This window comes from Peromyscus californicus, unplaced genomic scaffold (genome assembly GCF_007827085.1).
Source record: "Peromyscus californicus insignis strain IS unplaced genomic scaffold, ASM782708v3 Scaffold_6__1_contigs__length_162567912, whole genome shotgun sequence".
Taxonomy (NCBI): Eukaryota; Metazoa; Chordata; class Mammalia; order Rodentia; family Cricetidae; genus Peromyscus; species Peromyscus californicus.
Window position 1 is genome coordinate 43,832,667 of NW_026294584.1, and position 17,857 is coordinate 43,850,523.

Consider the following 17,857-nt stretch of genomic DNA (forward strand, 5'->3'; position numbering starts at 1 on the left):
TTGATTTTGTTCCAGCATGAAGTTTTAGAGGTTTATTCATGCTGTTGTCTGAATCAGCAATTTGTTCCTTTTGTTAGCTGTGTAGCAGGCCACTGTGTGAGTATATTACATTTTGTTTATCCATTCTTAAATACATGGGCACTTTGGCTATCTGTAGTCTAGACCTATTGTAAATAAAGTTGCGACAAAATCCTTACACGGTTTTGTATGTAGACATATATTTTCATTTTCCATGGGTAAATACCTAGACATGTTAATAGTCACAGGGTTAATACATGTTTAACTTTACAAGAAACTGTTTTCTAAATAGCTATAATTCTACTATAGTGTATGTAGTGTATAGTGTATGTAGTTTCAATTGTTCCATCTACTTTGTACTAGAGCAAAAGTTTGTTCTTGTTGTTCTTATTTTTGTATTGCCAGGTTTCTTCAATTATCCTTTTTTTTTCTTTTTCTTTTTCTGGAGCTGAGGACCAAACCCAGGGCCTTGTGCTTGCTAGGCAAGCACTCTACCACTGAGCTAAATCCCCAACCCCTAATTATCCTATGGTATAATAGCTTATTAAGATTTTATTTGCATTTCCCTGATAAGAACAGTTCCATGTACTTATTATTCATTCATATATTGTGGGAGTCTACCGGGAGACCAGCTCTGACCTGCTCCCACTTTACGAAGGGTTCTTGAGTGGAGGAGAGAGGAATGAAGAAATGATAGATAGAAAGATAGACCTAGACGAGGAGGAGAAAGACAGAGACACAGGATAGCTTCAGGAGGGCCCTGGGTCAATACCCAACACCCCAGAGGTTTATTCAAAAGGCTTTTTATAATATGCCAAGGGGAGAGGCAAAAGACCTCCCCCTTGCAAGATCAAAGCACACCGTACAGCCAAGTGTAGACCCTTCCAAACACCTGGTAAACACGCCCGTGATCAAGTCATCCCATTATGCAGCCCTGCTGGGTAAAGCAAGCTCAGATTCTCGGACCCTGAGTAAGTTCTCACTAGGAAGCCTCTGTGGGTCTCCACAATATATATTCTATTACGAAGTATCTGCCTTCAGGTTCTCCTGCCCTCTAACACAACTGTCTATGTATACAGAATGGCCATCTCCACTATTTGTTTTCTATTCTTACTGTAACAAATTACCACAATTAGAGGCTTAACAGCACACATTTATTATCTTACAGTTCTGTAGCACTGAAGTCCAACATAGTGCTCACTAGGCCAAAAACCACTGTGCCATGAAAGCTACATTCATTTCATCTGCAAAATACATTCAACCCAACCCAAGATCTCCCCAGACTGTAGTATCAAGTATGCAGTATCAGCATACTGAAATATCAAGTCAGTCTAAAATCTCATCTAAGTTTCACTGATTCAAAAGTCTTAATCTTATTATCAAAATCATCAAATTAGATGTGGGTGAGATCCTTGTCATTCCTGGTGCAACAATTCTCCCTATCTCTGGACCTGTGACAAAAACAAAATGTAAGAATGCCACAGTGTAACAATTACAGATGTGCCCACTTACAAAGAGAAAATGGGGTGTCGCACGCCTTTAATCCCAGCACTCGGGAGGCAGAGCCAGGCGGATCTCTGTGAGTTCAAGGCCAGCCTGGTCTCCAAAGCGAGTTCCAGGAAAGGCGCAAAGCTACACAGAGAAACCCTGTCTCGAAAAACCAAAAAAAAAAACAACCAAAAAACAAAGAGAAAATGGAAAGATGAAAGTCATTGGCCCTGTGATGGCTAGTGAAATTATCAACTTGACAAAACCTGGAATCACCTGGAAGAGGGACCTTTGGGCATGTCTGTGGGGGATTATTTTGGACCTGCCCACTGTGGGCAGCACCATTCCCCAGGCAGGGGATCCTGAACTGTATAGGAGTGGAAAAAGCAAGCTGAATACTAAGCATTCATTTGTTTATTGCTCTTTTCTTCTCTAACTGTGGACATAATGTCACTAGCTCCCTCAGACTCCTGCCGTTGTGACTTTCCTGTCCTGATGGACTGTAACCTAGAACTTTGAACTTTAAAAATATGTGTGCTGTGGGATGATCTGTATGTCAAGTGTGTTGCTGATTGGTCAATAAATAAATCACTGATTGGCCAGTGGCCAGGCAGGAAGTATAGGCGGGACAAGGAGGAGAATAAAGCTGGGAAGTAGAAGGCTGAGTCAGAGACACTGCCAGCCTCCGTGGCGATGACAAACAGCATGTGAAGATGCCGGTAAGTCACAAGCCACGTGGCAAGGTATAGATTAATAGAAATGGATTAATTTAAGCTACAAGAACAGTTAGCAAGAAGCCTGCCATGACCATACAGTTTGTAACCAATATAAGTCTCTGTGTTTACTTGGTTGGATCTGAGTGGCTGTGGGACTGGCAGGTAAGAAAGATTTGTCCTGACTGTAGGCCAGGCAGGAAAACTCTAGCTACATATGTGACCAGCTCTTTCAAGTTCCTACTGCTTTGACTTGCTAGTAATAATGGAGTTGTAAACCAAATAAACCTTTTATCCCTTAGGTTCCTTTTGTCAGGTATTTTATCACAGCAACAGGAAAAGAAACTAAGACAGGCCCTAAACAACTTAAAAATCTAGCCAGGAAAATGCTTAAGCAGCAATCTCAGTAGTTCTCAGTGGCACTCTTCAGGCCTGAACCTCTGCCCATGTAGTCAGTCACCTCCACTTGGTGATAAGGTACAGTTAACATGTACTCAAAACTGAGTAGGTCTATTAGCCTATTTCCTATGTGTTGAATTCTGAGATATTAAAAGCTTCTTCACTTTGTCCTCTTTGTGTCCCTTCAGGTCCAAGACAGACAGTAGTATTTCTGCTGGTATAATATACTCAAGTACCTTGTGGGTCTACCATAAGTACGGAGACTCACTGCATTTAGACAGAAGCTCAACCATAGACTTTGCCTTGATAATCTCATCTCTATTTTCAGTTTCTGCTTAAGGCTAAGAATTCACTATTGACCTCCTTAGTGTTCCAAATGAACACTCTGGCCTTTTCATCTAATTTTTCAGCATGGATGCCTTTCACTGTTTCTCTACAGCACACTTTCATGACAGTGACTCTCAGTCTTGGTATCCTATGCCCTTTAGACAGAGAATTTCCAAAATTATCAAGTCCTACCTTTTTGGTGATTTGTGTTGTTGTTATTTCTTTGGTTTTGTGGTGGTTGTTGGTTTTGAGACAGGATCTCATGTAGCCTAGACCAGCCTCAAACTTGCTATGTTGCCAAAAATACTTTAAACTCCTGATCCTCCTGCCTCTACCTCCCAAGTCCTAACTAAAGAAAACCTGGTTCTTTTTAAACAGGTTTCCCCTCAATTTACCTACTTTCAAATTTTACTTAACACATAAAAAGAAATCAGAATGCACCTTCAACACTTTGCTTGGAAATCTCATCAGTTAAAATCTAAGTTTATTTCTTGTAAGTCATTCTTCTCACATAATCACAATATAATTTTGCTAAGCTTCCTGCCACTATAATAAAAAGATTCCCCTTCCTACATTTTCATTTTCCTCTGAATCCTCACTATCAGCATCTCTAATGCCTATGTTTCCACTAACAATCTATTCACAATGATTTAGATACTCCTTAAGGTGATTTTTTTTTTCCTGCTCCTTTAACTTCTGAGTTTTGCACGGTGATTAAAATAAACCTTTCTTCCTTAAGCGGCTTTTTTCAGGGTATTTAGCATAGCAACAGAAGAAACAAAGATACCAATCTTGAACTTTTAGCCACAAATGAACTAAATAAACCTCCCTACTTCTTAAAGAATACAGCCCCAGGCAGTGTTTTAGCAACAAAAAAGTAAAGATGGATGAATCTATTTCCTCTTTGTCTCAATTTCAAAGGTCACCTGTGCTCTATGACTGAAGGCCCCTTTTTCTATTTTCAAACCTTTAACAGCACCTCTCTGACCATGCTTGCCTCGAATCTCTTTACTGACACTCTTCTTCTGCCTCCCACTCACATTTTTATAAAGACACATTTGTGTGCGTGTGTGTGTGTGTGTGTGTGTGTGTGCGTGTGTGTGCGCGTGTGTGTGTGTGACTGAGTGACATGAGGAGGACAGAAGAGGGCCTCCTCTAAGATTCCTTAGAGCTAGAGTTACAGGTGGTTGTAAGCTGCCCAGTGTGGGTGCTGGGAATCAAATCTGGGTCCTCTGGAAAAGCAGCAAGCACTCTTTACTGCTGAGCTATCTCTCTAGCCCTCTACTTCCATTTTTAAGAATGCTTACCCTTTTAAAGGACCACATGAATAAACCAGAATACTCCTATTGACTTTAACTGCCCTTTGCCATAGAATATAACATGTTCTCGGGTCCTGGGAATTTGGACATGGGCATCGTCAGGGGACCATTATCCAGCCTACCATACACACTAATCACTTAAGAGCACTAGGAATAAACTACAATTATATCTAATCAGGCTCAGAGGGAAGCATTAACCACTGAAAGAAACAAACAACAGTTATTTTATCTTTAATTTTTCAAGTATTTAGTGAATTAAAAAACTGTAACTGAAGGGTTTCTGTTTCTTGTTTGTGGCAGACACCATTAGTTGACTAACCCAACACTAATTTTCAACTCCTCCTTCCTTGCCTGCCCCCAGTACTTGGACTATAAAAGCTAAATACTCACTTTCCTAGCCTCCTAATAAGAGTCATATAATATAGATGTGCCAAATGAAATCTAAAAATTGCTCAGGAAATGCTGCTGCATTCCTGCTAAAGAGGCAGATGGTGCTGGCGCCCCTTGGCCCCTTCCCAGTGTTCTCCTGCTTGCACATGGGACACTGCCAGTAATTCAAGCATCTACTCTGCCATGATGGAGGACGTCCAAAAGAATCCTAGTCCTGCCACTGTCAAATGGGTGCAGCAACACCAGCCAGTCTGTGCCTGCAGACTTACAGTTCCATGACGGAAATACATTTTCTTCTTGTTTAAGTTACTTTTTACATCTGCTCTTCTGATATTTCCATTGAAAGCTTTAACTGAAATTGTATTCAACATAACTAAACATAAGCACCTTCCTTCAAAATGTATTTCATTGTATGAAAACTATATTTAGTTAAATGAGTTATAATTAATCACTAAAAAGGCAACTATTTTTAAGTAATATTATTTATTTTACTATAAATTATACAGATTCATTCTAAGATATTTAGAAATTACCAAACATTTAAATAAAATATTAGTCACAATTCCAAGCAGCCAAAGAGAAATTACTATTACTACATTATTGTGTTCACCATCATATTACACACATATATACACTACTACTACATTGTGTTCACCACCATATTACACACATATATACACTACTACTACTACTACTACTACTACTACTACTACTACTACATTACTGTGTTCAGCACCATATGCTACACACATATATACATTATTATTAATACATTACTGTGTTCACCATGTTACACACATATATACACTACTACTACATTATTGTGTTCACCACCATGTTACACACATATATACACTACATTATTGTGTTCACCACCATATTACACACATATATACACTACTACTACTACTGCTACTACTACATTACTGTGTTCAGCACCATATGCTACACACATATATACACTATTATTAATACATTACTGTGTTCACCATGTTACACACATATATACACTACTATTACTATTACATATTACCATATGTTACATATATATATAAACTATTAGTACATTACTGGGTTCACTATCATATGTTACACACATCTATACAATATTTCAAAGTCAAACTCAAAAATAATTCCAAAAGCTCGAATATTTCCTAATGTGAGTATTACATGACTAATTAAGTAATTTAACAATGACAGAAACACAACAGATGAGTAATTCAGAATGTAGTATTACTGAGGATGAAATTCTCTAGTCACAAATGCTGCCTAAGTGCTTTCTAGAAAAACAAAGTCCATTTAGAACTCTACCTCTGTGTACCAGAGGACCAGTCTTCCTTGGAGGAATGTAACAATACTTCTTTGTTCTTTTGCTGATCTGATAAGTAAATATATTATACCTCATTCTTAAATATTTAACTTACTTATTTTGGTTAACAGTGTCAGAGAGTAAAGATATTTAGATCTTTAGAATGGTTATTTTATGAACTATCCCTCGGTATTGTTTTAAGGATAAAAATTCTTTATATGTAAAATGATAACTTTTGATATTATTTGTTGTAAGTATTAATACCTATTTCACTAAGCAGTTACTTTTCAGTTTTGCTTTTATTTGTTTTTATGAACTTAAAAGATATTTTTATGCCTGGTGTGGTGGCACACGCCTTTAATCCCAGCACTTGGGAGGTAGAGGCAGGTGAATCTCTGTGAGTTCAAGGCCAGCCTGTTCTACAAAGCGAGTTTTCCAGACAGTCAGGGCTGTTACACAGAGGAACCCTGTCTTCTTGAAAAAAAAAAAAAAAAGAAGAAGACGACATTTTGTTTTGTGTGTGTAAGTATCTATTTGCAAGTATGTATGCATATCACGTGTGTACCTGGCACCCACAGGAACCCGAAGTTGTTGGACCTCTGGTAACTTGAGTTACAGATGGCTATGCGCCACAACAGGAGTGCTAGGAACTGAACTCAGGCTCTCCACCAGAGCAGCAGGCTCTTAACCACTTGAGCCATCTCTCAACCCCAATTTTCACAAACTTTTAAAAACCAACCCACAGCCTAGGATCAACACCCTCTGTAACCCTCTTAGCAGATAGGGATGATTTTTATATGATGACAACCATGTTTTAGAAAAGAATGGTTTAACATACAACATTCTTACAAATTCTTTTTGGCAGTCAAAAAGAAACATCAAATCAAGAGAATAATGAATATCATAGATGACAATTGTGTTTTGGAAAAGAATGATTTATGATATTCTTATCAATTCTTCCTGGCAGTCAAAAGAAAGAGAACAGCAAACATTCCACAAGTACATAAGTATTTTATCCCAGACTATTCACATACCTGCTTGTGACGATGATCACATCTTCAGAGATGGTGGCCATTTCTTTGATAGTAAGGTAGCACATTCTCCTCAATGTTTGCTGAAAATGTATTTATGGATTATAGCAGGTTATTTGGAAGACAATTATTTTAATTTTTAATTAAATTATTTTCTTTTTGATTATTTTAAGTAAGACTTCAAGTATATTAAGAGCAGTAATCCTAGATCAGCAAGATAGCTCCGCGGGTAACTGATGGCTTGAGTTTAATCCTTAGAACCCAAATAGTGAACGCAGAGAACCAACTCCACAAGTTATCTACTGACACACACGTGAATAAACATCCAAACAAACAAGGGAGATAGCTTTTAAAATATCAACCAAGCCTGGCGGTGGTGGCGCACACCTTTAATCCCAGCACTCGGGAGGCAGAGCCAGGCGGATCTCTGTGAGTTCGAGGCCAGCCTGGTCTACAGAGAGAGCTCCAAGATGGGCTCCAAAATTACACAGAGAAACCCTGTCTCGAAAAACCATCTATCTATCTATCTATCTATCTATCTATCTATCTATCAATCAATTACTCTTCTACAGAGAAATAATTGTTTTAAAGTGATAAAGACTTGTCTCAGAAAATGTATTTTTAAGATTAAGAAATGTGGGCCGGGCGGTGGTGGCGCACGCCTTTAATCCCAGCACTCAGGAGGCAGAGCCAGGCGGATCGCTGTGAGTTCGAGGCCAGCCTGGGCTACCAAGTGAGTTCCAGGAAAGGCGCAAAGCTACACAGAGAAACCCTGTCTCGAAAAAACAAAAAACAAAAAACAAAAAAAGATTAAGAAATGTGTATGAAGAGATAACACTAATTCTGTTTTCCCCTCCACTCAAATACCAATGTTTCTCCTAAAATGACTCATTACTAGACAATCAACTTCCATTTTAAATTATCAAAATTTCCAGGTGGATACCAGGATCTCAAGTAAGACAGTAACAATAACAAAGCCTCCAGCCCAGCTCTCCTCAGTTGCATCTCTGGTTCCCTTGCAGACCCCAGGCTCCGTTAGTCTGTCCATACCCTTCTAAGTAACTTCAGCGTCTTACAAGTTCAGAAACTCACACACATCAGACCCAGTTCCAGAGCCTAAGCTACAGAGAAAACCTGCTTGGCACCACTGAGCCCAATAAGAAAAGTGTGATTTAACACAAGAATGAAGGGAAGGAGAGAGGGAGGAAGGGGAGGGGAGGCGGCGGAGGGGAGGGAGGCAGGCAAGCATACAACAGATCAAAGCCACACAAACACAAAGCTAACAACAAGAAAACGATAAATAGAAATCAAAATTTCAGAACTAAAACCAATTCCATTCTACATAAAAGACCTAGCATAAAATGCAGATGAAAATTGGATGTGCAAAAAATTAGCCAAAGTAGAAGAAAAAAAATGGGTGCTCAAGTTAGCAGTCTTAAGGCAAATGGAAATTAGATTCAGACACTACCTCATGCCCTACAAAATAGCAAAATTTCTAAAATCTAACACGGCAAAGTGTTGGCATAAATGTACTTTCAGCCAGCAAAACACATTACGTAGATAAATACACAGAAATGTTAAACAGAATATGAATCAAAGTTTATTTTTAAAAATAGTATTTCACAGAATAAGAACAATTTGTATGTAATATATATGATAGGGCTTGCATCTAGATTATATGAACTATTATAACTCATTAACAAAAGCACAACACAATTTTTTAAATGGGCAAAGGATTTGTTAATTTTTAGAAGTTAGTTCTCTGAGAATTTCATATATTTTGATCATATCCAATCCCCCTCCCCTTCCCTATCTACCCAACTTTGTGTCCTTTTCTAAATTTTTTAAACCCAGCCAGTCCAACTTACGCTTAGGGAAACATGTGAAGAGACATTTATTCAAAAAGACACGAATGGCCAATAATCACATGAAAAGACTGATCCCAAAATTGTACTATGTAGCCATGGACAAAATACAGAGAAATTCCCAGATCAGGGGTCCTGACAGCGAAAACAAACACTCATACTCATGAAGTATAAACATGGGATGTCATTGGATGAGAAATAGTATATAAAGAATAGATTCTAAAAAGTATATTCCACAGGTGCAAGGAAAACTATTCCAGATAGTAATTCAGACATATAACAAGGAATGAAAATTAAGAAGGAAAAAAGTATTAAAGACAAATTTGAAAGAAAGGGAAAAATATATATATACATTTAGAAATATACATATATATATATATATAAGCATGTCTGTTTACATATTCATATATATGGTAAGAGTATCTAAGACTGCCAAATTTCCCACAAGCAGAGAAAAGATAAAGATGAATATTAGATTTTGATAAGTTCATGAAGCAATTTAGGGTAACTGTCAAAAACTGAAGATATTGCCGAGCGGTGGTGGCGCACACCTTTAATCCCAGCACTCGGGAGACAGAGGCAGGCGGATCTCTGTGAGTTCGAGGCCAGCCTGGGCTACCAAGTGAGTTCCAGGAAAGGCACAAAGCTATACAGAGAAACCCTGTCTCGAAAAAACAAAACAAAATAAAACAAAACAAAAACTGAAGATATTATCTGGTATGTAACGGGTCTTCTTCTTCTTCTTTTTCCTGTTTTCTTCCTCAGCTCTATCAGCTTGTCTTCGAGTACACTGATTTTCCCATCACTTTTCTCCTCTCTCTGGTACAATACTGTCTAAAACTGAAACTTGGTGTGTTTTGTTTGGGTCTCTAGTATTTAAGGTAGCAGGGTAAATCCAGCCCTTCACCCAGCTGGAAAACAGACCAGAAATGTGGTCCTTAACATCAAAACATGGAGTCATTTATCCGAAATAACTGTTCTTTTCCTACCCTTCCTTCTGCTTCTTTCACCGGTGATTTCTAAGCCTGCTGCAGCACAGTTAGAACTACAACTAAAGAACACAGTCTGTGTGGGTTTGTTCCTTTAAAATGACTTGTCTGCTATTACTCCAGTTCTCTAGTGAAGTTCTGTAAACACTGTTCTTCATTTACATAGAAAATTAGAAAAATCTATGTGTCTGTCTGTCTTTCTCTTCTCTTGCTCTCATTCTCTTACTTCACTTTTTCAATGGGTCTCACACTGTGACACAGGCTAGACCCGAACTCACTCGGCATTCAAGAATGGCCCTAAACTTCTGGTCCTCCTGCCTCTACCTGCCAAGTTATTATAGGTGCACACCATCACTCCTGGCTTAGGAGGGGCTGGAGACCGAACCCAGGGCGGCATGCATTCAAGTCAAGCACTCTACCAACTAACCAATATCCTCAGCTCACTCTCTTTTCCCCCCTTTATTTTGGAAGAGAAAAAAATAATAGGAAAAACAATGAATCAAAAAGTTTGATCCATGAAGATACTTAAAAGATATAAACCTCTAGACGAAACTCTAAGGAATACAAGAAGATGTAATTTAGCCATATCAAAATGATAGATACCATTACAAATTCTACAGACATTATAAAAAAAAGGATTATGAACAATTCTTTTTTCCATCTTCCCACAAACTCAAACTTGTGCACACACACACAGTGCCATGTTCTCTGACTCTTCATCAGAAAAAGTCCTTATCATTCCAATCTTCTTCCATAAATGTTCCTATCCTTCTATCGAACTGAAATCTTCTGTTCCCTAAGAATTGCCCTGCTTTCTTTCTAAATGGTGGCCTCCAGACAAAGAAGCTACTCTTCACTGCTTTTAAGCTCAACACCACCTTCTTTCAGTGCAGCTCCTTCCCTAAAATGTTCCAGATTTGAAATATCAAGCCCTTATTCTATATCACCTACCATCATTCATTACAACGGTGACTCATTTTCACTGTCACAGCCTCTATCAGTGATAGCCACCACTCTTGGCTTCAACAATCCTGTTCACTGTATCATCACTTATAACCCCTTAATCCTATAACTATTTGCTGACCCCATCTGGCCCAAAACCAGGTACAAAGCTGCAAAATCAGAGCTACATACAGCCTTGCCTGACTTTTATAATAGCAAGTCTTTGGGCCCTATTCCAACAACTTGAAATGCCTACTTTTCTAGTCTAATTCCTGAAGGAAATCCCTAATCCCCTAATATTCACAGTGGCTCTGCTTCTTTGATTGAACCCTGAATTGTTGGTACAGGAAGTTATTAAAGGGAAGCATGTCCTGAAGGCTAGGAACTTGAAACTGTTTCTCTGTTTGGACTGAAGACATCAATGATCCTGTTTCTAGAGAATCAGGGAATCTAAGTAGTCCATAGCATAAAATAGTATAAATATTTAAGTTATCATTCGCAAAGACCTATAGAAGACAACGTTTTGGGTAAATAAGCAGTTGTTGCCAGAGTACATTTTAATAAAAATTAAGTTGTTAAAACTTAAAATGTTAAAAGTAACTTGTTTGGGGGGCTGATAAAGATGATTCAGCAGGTAAAGGCACTTGCTACCAATACTGAAGACCTGAGTTCAGTCACTGGGACCTTCATGGTAGAAGGAGAGAACTGAGTCTTGCAAGTGGTCTTCTCCACAAAGGCACCATGGCATGTGTGCACATACACATCACACACATACACACACAAATCTTTTTTTGAAAGAAAATGATGAGCTTAACAAGTTTAAATGGACAGCTGAAAGTCTGTGAAGGACCAGAGATCCTCTCTGGTTAGGTAGGGGTGTGTGTGTGTGTGTGTGTGTGTGTGTGTGTGTGAAATTTTATATATATATATATATATATATATATATATATATATATATATATATATAAAAAATACTGTATAACAGGAAGCCTTTTGCCATGACCATGTGACCACAAAACTGGGAAAGCATATCCTGCAGGAAGTTTAATTACAAAACAAATTGAAGCCATACCCCTGGAGAACTTGATTGGCAAGGAAAAGGATCTGAAAGTGAGGAAGAGACAAGTGGACAGATTCTGACGAAGGTACCTAAAAGCCCAAATTCTGCGAAGCATCTTTTGTCAATACAAGTAATCTTTGATCTGAGGGGATCTGCCTGAGCATATATAGAAGCCTCCCTTAATATAACTGTCTTACAGGAGTCTGTTGATTTTCCCAAAGAACTACTCCTAAAATTTTCATTATCTAGACATATGGACAGACTGAAATCTCTGGTGGTCCTGGGAATTAGACACAAAATGTAGCCTCTGCTGATATACAGTATGTATGAAAAGAATTTGGTAAATATATGCTAACAGAAAGCTAAGAAATATATAGCCCAGAATCCTACGCCTGTGTGTTTCTGTGTTAAACCTGGGCATAGAAGAAATGTGTCACATTCAGAAACAGAAGGAGAGCAGCAGCAATTATGCTCTAAGCACTGAGGTGACCAGGGTAATGAGAGGCAGCTACAGAGGGGCTGGCAGGCTCACTACTGTCCCCAGTCCAAACCCAGTTCTTTTCCACTGCCAGCCCCGCTGACCAGTAATCCAGGCCCACGAAAAACCCACTAGGAACCAACAGATGTAGACCTATAGGTATCAACATTTTTCCCTAATGACTTCAGGAACAGCTTTATACTATATACTTTAATTCTTCCACGTTCACATGTTGTTTAAAAAGCATTTGTAAGTTTTATAAAGATAAACAGCTGTAAAGTAATTTTAAACATTTCAAGCAACGCTCTTTAATTTGGAACATTCTAAGTTCCCTGGGGAAAATAAATGTTATCATCATAAAAGAATAAAAAAGACTTACATCATTAGATTGAAACAAGCGAGTCATTGCAAAGAAGGCTTCTGTAGCTTCCATAGTTCCAAAGGGCTCACCCTAAGTAAAATTTAAAACAATTTTTTAAACTAAAAAAATATAGATGTTAAGGATTTTCTCTTTATTTCTCAAGAAATCATTTTTAATTCAGGAGATCTCTTTATAAACATTCTTGGCAACTTTTCTGCTTTCAATTTAGAAACCTGCAGGGGAGAAAAACCCCTCAGGGCCATTTAGAAACTTATTATTTAAAATAATTCAAAATAGCACACCACAGTTCTGGAATTGTAGTCTCTACAGACCTTTAACAGAAACTGCCTCAAGGATTTACAGGGAGGCAAAACATGACAGGAAGTAGAATTTCCAATCAGCATTGCACAATAAGGTCACACAACCTAAAAGCAGGGGTTACACCTTGTAAATTTCCACAATCTAATGCCTGGCACATGCCCAGTACAGGACAAGTGCATCATATATATAAAACTGTAAAGGATTGCTTATGAGGAATCCCAGAAAATATGGCAAAACGGGGTCCAAACCAAAAGAGGAGGATCTAGATTCACCTTATTATTATGTTTCCAGGTGCTATGGAGCCCAAGACACTGACCTAAACTCTTAGAAGATGATTTGGATCTTACGATTTTTAATGTGAATAACAGATCATTTAGTGACCTTGTCAAAATACAGTCCTCTTCAGTGAAATTTTGAGGGGACATGGCATTTTTCACTTGGTACAAGCTCCCAGACATGCCAATGCTGCTGATCTGGCAGTGGCTCAGCTAGACAACTTAATCCACTAATTTTCAAAACATTTCTGGTCATAGACTTCCTCCAATATTACCATTTCAACACTTACTTCTTTCATTAAAAGTGATCCTATATAGCATTATGGACTCAATTTGTTTTCAGAGTTCAGATTTTACATAAAATACAAGTAGTTTTATATCCATTTGCCATGAGTATAAGAATTTTCATCAAAAAAAAGTCTCAGGATTAGGATGAAAGACAAAGAATAACAAGAGTTTACAACTATTTCAATCGGTGTCCAACTTTTTTATCGGCAAGAGAGAGAACTTTCTTACTGTGAAACTTAACATATACCCAAAAGCCTGTGGGATTCTTCAGTCATATTAGAAAAATCTTGTTACTTTTTGACTTACAACTCAGAATATGTGGCTCTGTCAACTCTGGTAGAAATTCTGAAGGTTTTTGTTCTTTGTTTTTCCCTCATAATGTTCTACCAAGAACCAGGGAAGGAGATAAAATAAATGTTCCCAAACCTGTTTACATTACCAAGTTTATGCTCATTCTCCTTATCAAGACAATTGTCTCAACATGAGTTGCTCCAAGAAAGAGATATTGGCCAATTGTGACTTTGACTACTTTGAATCAACTTTGACTATTCCAAATTCTGCTGATACAATGGAGTTAGCCACTTTGGACACACTACAACATATGTGACACAAAGTTAAGTCAGACTGGTTTCGGCTTAAACGCTCCTAACATGCTGACACAGGAGGGTTATGCTGTTCATGAACAGATAATGCCTTTTTTTAAATTACATGCTTATTTCTCAGTCTTCATTTGCAAACAACAAAATTTTGTTAAATCTTTAGGTCTTTAGTTATAAAACAACATGATAAAAATGTTATTTTAGAGGCTGATGAGATGGCTCAGTGAATAAAGACACTTATCACCAAGGCTGATGATGACTTGAGTTCAATTCCCAGACCTACATGGTAGAGAGAACTAACCACCACATGCACCTGATGCAAGCACACATAAAGTTAATAAGTAAATGTGAAAAAATAAAATTTTTTTCTTAGAATTTAAGTTGGTAAGTATAACATATTTAGCATTGCATATAAATATCTTAGGTATATGATATATATATGTTTGTATATAAATACCTATAAAGATATACATTGTCTACAAAATAAAATTATATTTTCTAAGATTTTAAATGTTTGTGAGATTGTACTTACAGTTTGAGGCAAAAGCAAAAACCAAAATTAATAGCAATAATACAACACAGAATTAAAAAAATTTGGGGGGGTTTTATCTGCTATAACACCAATGCCTATATAACACCAGTACATAAGATACAGCAGGTATGCAATAAAACTTGCTGAGTTACAAATGGAAAGTATTTCTAAACACAAATTATGTACCTAACACTATTATAATAATGGTATTATGATAATATGGTATTATCAAGTGGCACACACCTTTAGTCCCAGCACTCAGGAGGCAGAGGCAGACATCTCTCTGAGTACATGGACAGCCTGGTCTACAATGTGAGTTCCACAGAGAAACCATCTTGGGAGGGACGGGGGTATTGGTATAATCTTCATTTACAGAAGAGCAGTAAGGCACATAATGGTTAAATTACTTGTCTAGAATCACATTGATAGTATTAGTGTAATAATGATACTCATATAAAACCTGAACATTAAGACAAAAACTTCAACATCTCACAATTATGCCAAATAAATAAGCAAACAAAATACTTGAAATCTGTCTGACTTTACATTGAATGTTCAAAGGATCTCAAAGTACATGTAAACTGATCTGGAGAGTTGGACCCAGGTTTGATTCCCAGCACTGATGTGGTGGCTCACAACTGTCTGTAACTCTAGTCTCAGGGGACCTGATGTCCTCTTCTGACCTCCATGAACACCAAGCACACACATGGTGCACATACATACATTCTGGCAAAACATTCATACACATAAAATAATAAATAAAACTTTAGCCGGGCGGTGGTGGCGCACGCCTTTAATCCCAGCACTCGGGAGGCAGAGCCAGGCGGATCTCTGTGAGTTTGAGGCCAGCCTGGGCTACCAAGCGAGTCCCAGGAAAGGCGCAAAGCTACACAGAGAAACCCTGTCTCGAAAAACGAAAAAAAAAAAAAAAAAAAAAAACTTTAAAAAGTTAAAAATAATTACATGTAACAAGTATATTCTAAGTATTATTTGTTGAATTCAAATCACTGTATCTATTGAAATGTACATGTTTAGCTGGCTTAATACCTCATGAATTTAAGAAGAAACATAGTCCTTATACTGAACAGTTTTTACACATTATTGTTCTAAACAAACACTGTGGATTTTCAAATTTCATAATTTTTTAAAAAACAATTCTGCCTTTCAGTAAGTATTTCATTATGGGTCACAGATTTCTGTCTTAACAAACAAATCTAAGGAAGTCAGAATAGTTTACCTGGTTGAGTAAGTACAGAATCTTTGTCAAGATATGCAAGCATCTTCTCGGATTGATTGGGGTTTCATTGAATATGCGTGCCTACAGAAATATGTAAAACAATATGCTATATATATAGTGTATTTTCTATCACAGAGGACAGCAAAACATCTTTAATAACATTAACATCATGTTAGTACAATATCCAAATAACGTCAGTTGTCTATGCTCTCAAGTTATACGGTATACAGTAAGTAACTGGATGTGACCTGGACTTTCCTATCCATACTCTCTCATTCCCTTAGGTTGACTACTTCAGCTTTAAAGACTTTACCAGAACCTCTGTCTACATATGAACATCAAGAGCTCAGTATCTGTAAAGTCTTCCAATAGCCTTGCACTTACCACTACTTCTTCTGGTATTTCATTATAATCCCCCAGCACCCAACAGAGCCTGTATGTCTGTATATCTCTATAGTTCCACACTGTCCTTTTCCCTACATCCTCTGCACTCAGTTACACTCTTTCATTACTTTTAATATATAATGAAAAATGAATTTTTCTTTGATCAAATATGAGGAAGAGTGATTTTTAGCCTGTCAGGTGGGTCTACGCCCATCATTCTCAAACAGAATCGACAAGGGACTGTACACATTCATGCCATACCTCCTGCAAGACAGCACTCTTCTCCAAATGCTGGAAAGGATTGGAACCACTACCTATAGTACAAGAAAAAGAGAAGGTCTTCAGTAGCTGTCCTACAAAGACTTTTCTAGAGAAGGATATTGCATGCTTGGGAAATCTCACCTAAACAGGATGATCCCTTGGAAGTCACAAGGACAACCATTACTAATATGCAAATAAATTGGATGAAGTAATTTTTATTCTGGTACAGATTCTGTCATTGACATACTGGGAGAATTTGGACTTCTCTAAGATAGAAGAACCCTGTCCAAAATGAGGCCTTCATTCCCTGCTTCCCCCTCCCCCATCCCATGGATGTTAACAAATGTGTCGTTTCCACCACCACCAAGAGTAATGAGATGACAGGACACTATGGATTTCCCTAAAAGCAAGCCCTATCTTATGTGTTTCACACATGTACTGAAGCAGAAAGGAACAGTTTCGCAGAGAATCACAAATGTAAAGAGGCCATGCAGGATGAGGCCATGAAGGTCCACTAACCCAACCTTCCACCACACTTGTGAGAGCAGCTACCACTGAAGAGCTGAAGATTTTTTTTTTTTTTTTTGAAGAGGCTTGGCATCTTCCCCACTTTGCACTGCACCACAGACAGGTATCAACACGCAAGTCACTTCTGGATGCCTGCGCAATTCAATGAGCTGTGTCCCACCGGGCAGTCTTAACCCCTGGGAACAGGAGAATCAAGGCCCTTCAGAGTCCATAAACACGCAACCCTGGCCCGGTCGACCCCAGCCCCAAAAGACAAGGGGTGCTCGCCCTGGGGCCTAACCCCACCAGCAACCCCAGGCTACCGAGACATGCGCGCGCAACTCCTCGCCCCCCCGACAGGGCCCCGCGGAGGGCCGGCTCTGAGGGGCTCAGCCGGGGGGCGGGCGCGGGGGGCGGGGACGCGCTGGGGCGGAGCCGCCGAGCGCTCAAGGCGACACCCCGGCCGGGAGCGCGCGGCCCGAGGGGAGGCCCCGGCGCCGGGGGAGGGGCTTCGGGCAGACCCCTCCGCTGCGGCCGGCCCCCCGGAGCAGGTGGCTGCGGGTGAGGGAAGGGGACCTCTGCGCTTGAGGGTGGGCGTCCGGAGCGCCGCGCGTACCAGACTCCTCGTCCTTCTTGTCGAATTTTTTAATCATCTTGGACGGCTTCCCAGCGCCCAGACCCACCGCAACCGTCCCAGGCGCCGCAGCCGGCGAGCGGAAGACGCTGCAGGAAGGCCGGCCCCGTATTCTCACACCGGTTGGGCC

The 17,857-nt window shown here is 39.0% G+C and overlaps 1 protein-coding gene across 2 annotated transcripts in view; it reads right to left on the reverse strand.

Moving 5' to 3' along the window:
• Positions 1 to 17,835, reverse strand: part of Copg2 (COPI coat complex subunit gamma 2) — a 123,742-nt gene extending 105,907 nt beyond the window's left edge. Inside the window, exons 1-6 of one of the 2 annotated variants that reach the window (XM_052719303.1) lie at positions 17,710 to 17,835; positions 17,106 to 17,290; positions 16,587 to 16,639; positions 15,942 to 16,022; positions 12,708 to 12,779; positions 6,998 to 7,077 (exon numbers count right to left, since the gene is read on the reverse strand). In XM_052719303.1, the coding sequence (XP_052575263.1) occupies positions 6,998 to 7,077; positions 12,708 to 12,779; positions 15,942 to 16,022; positions 16,587 to 16,639; positions 17,106 to 17,187 (368 nt within the window). In that variant the 5' untranslated portion in view covers positions 17,188 to 17,290; positions 17,710 to 17,835. The remainder of the gene's footprint in view (positions 1 to 6,997; positions 7,078 to 12,707; positions 12,780 to 15,941; positions 16,023 to 16,586; positions 16,640 to 17,105; positions 17,291 to 17,709) is intronic. The other variant, XM_052719304.1, reaches the window with a different exon arrangement.
• Positions 17,836 to 17,857: the final 22 nt, after the last annotated feature.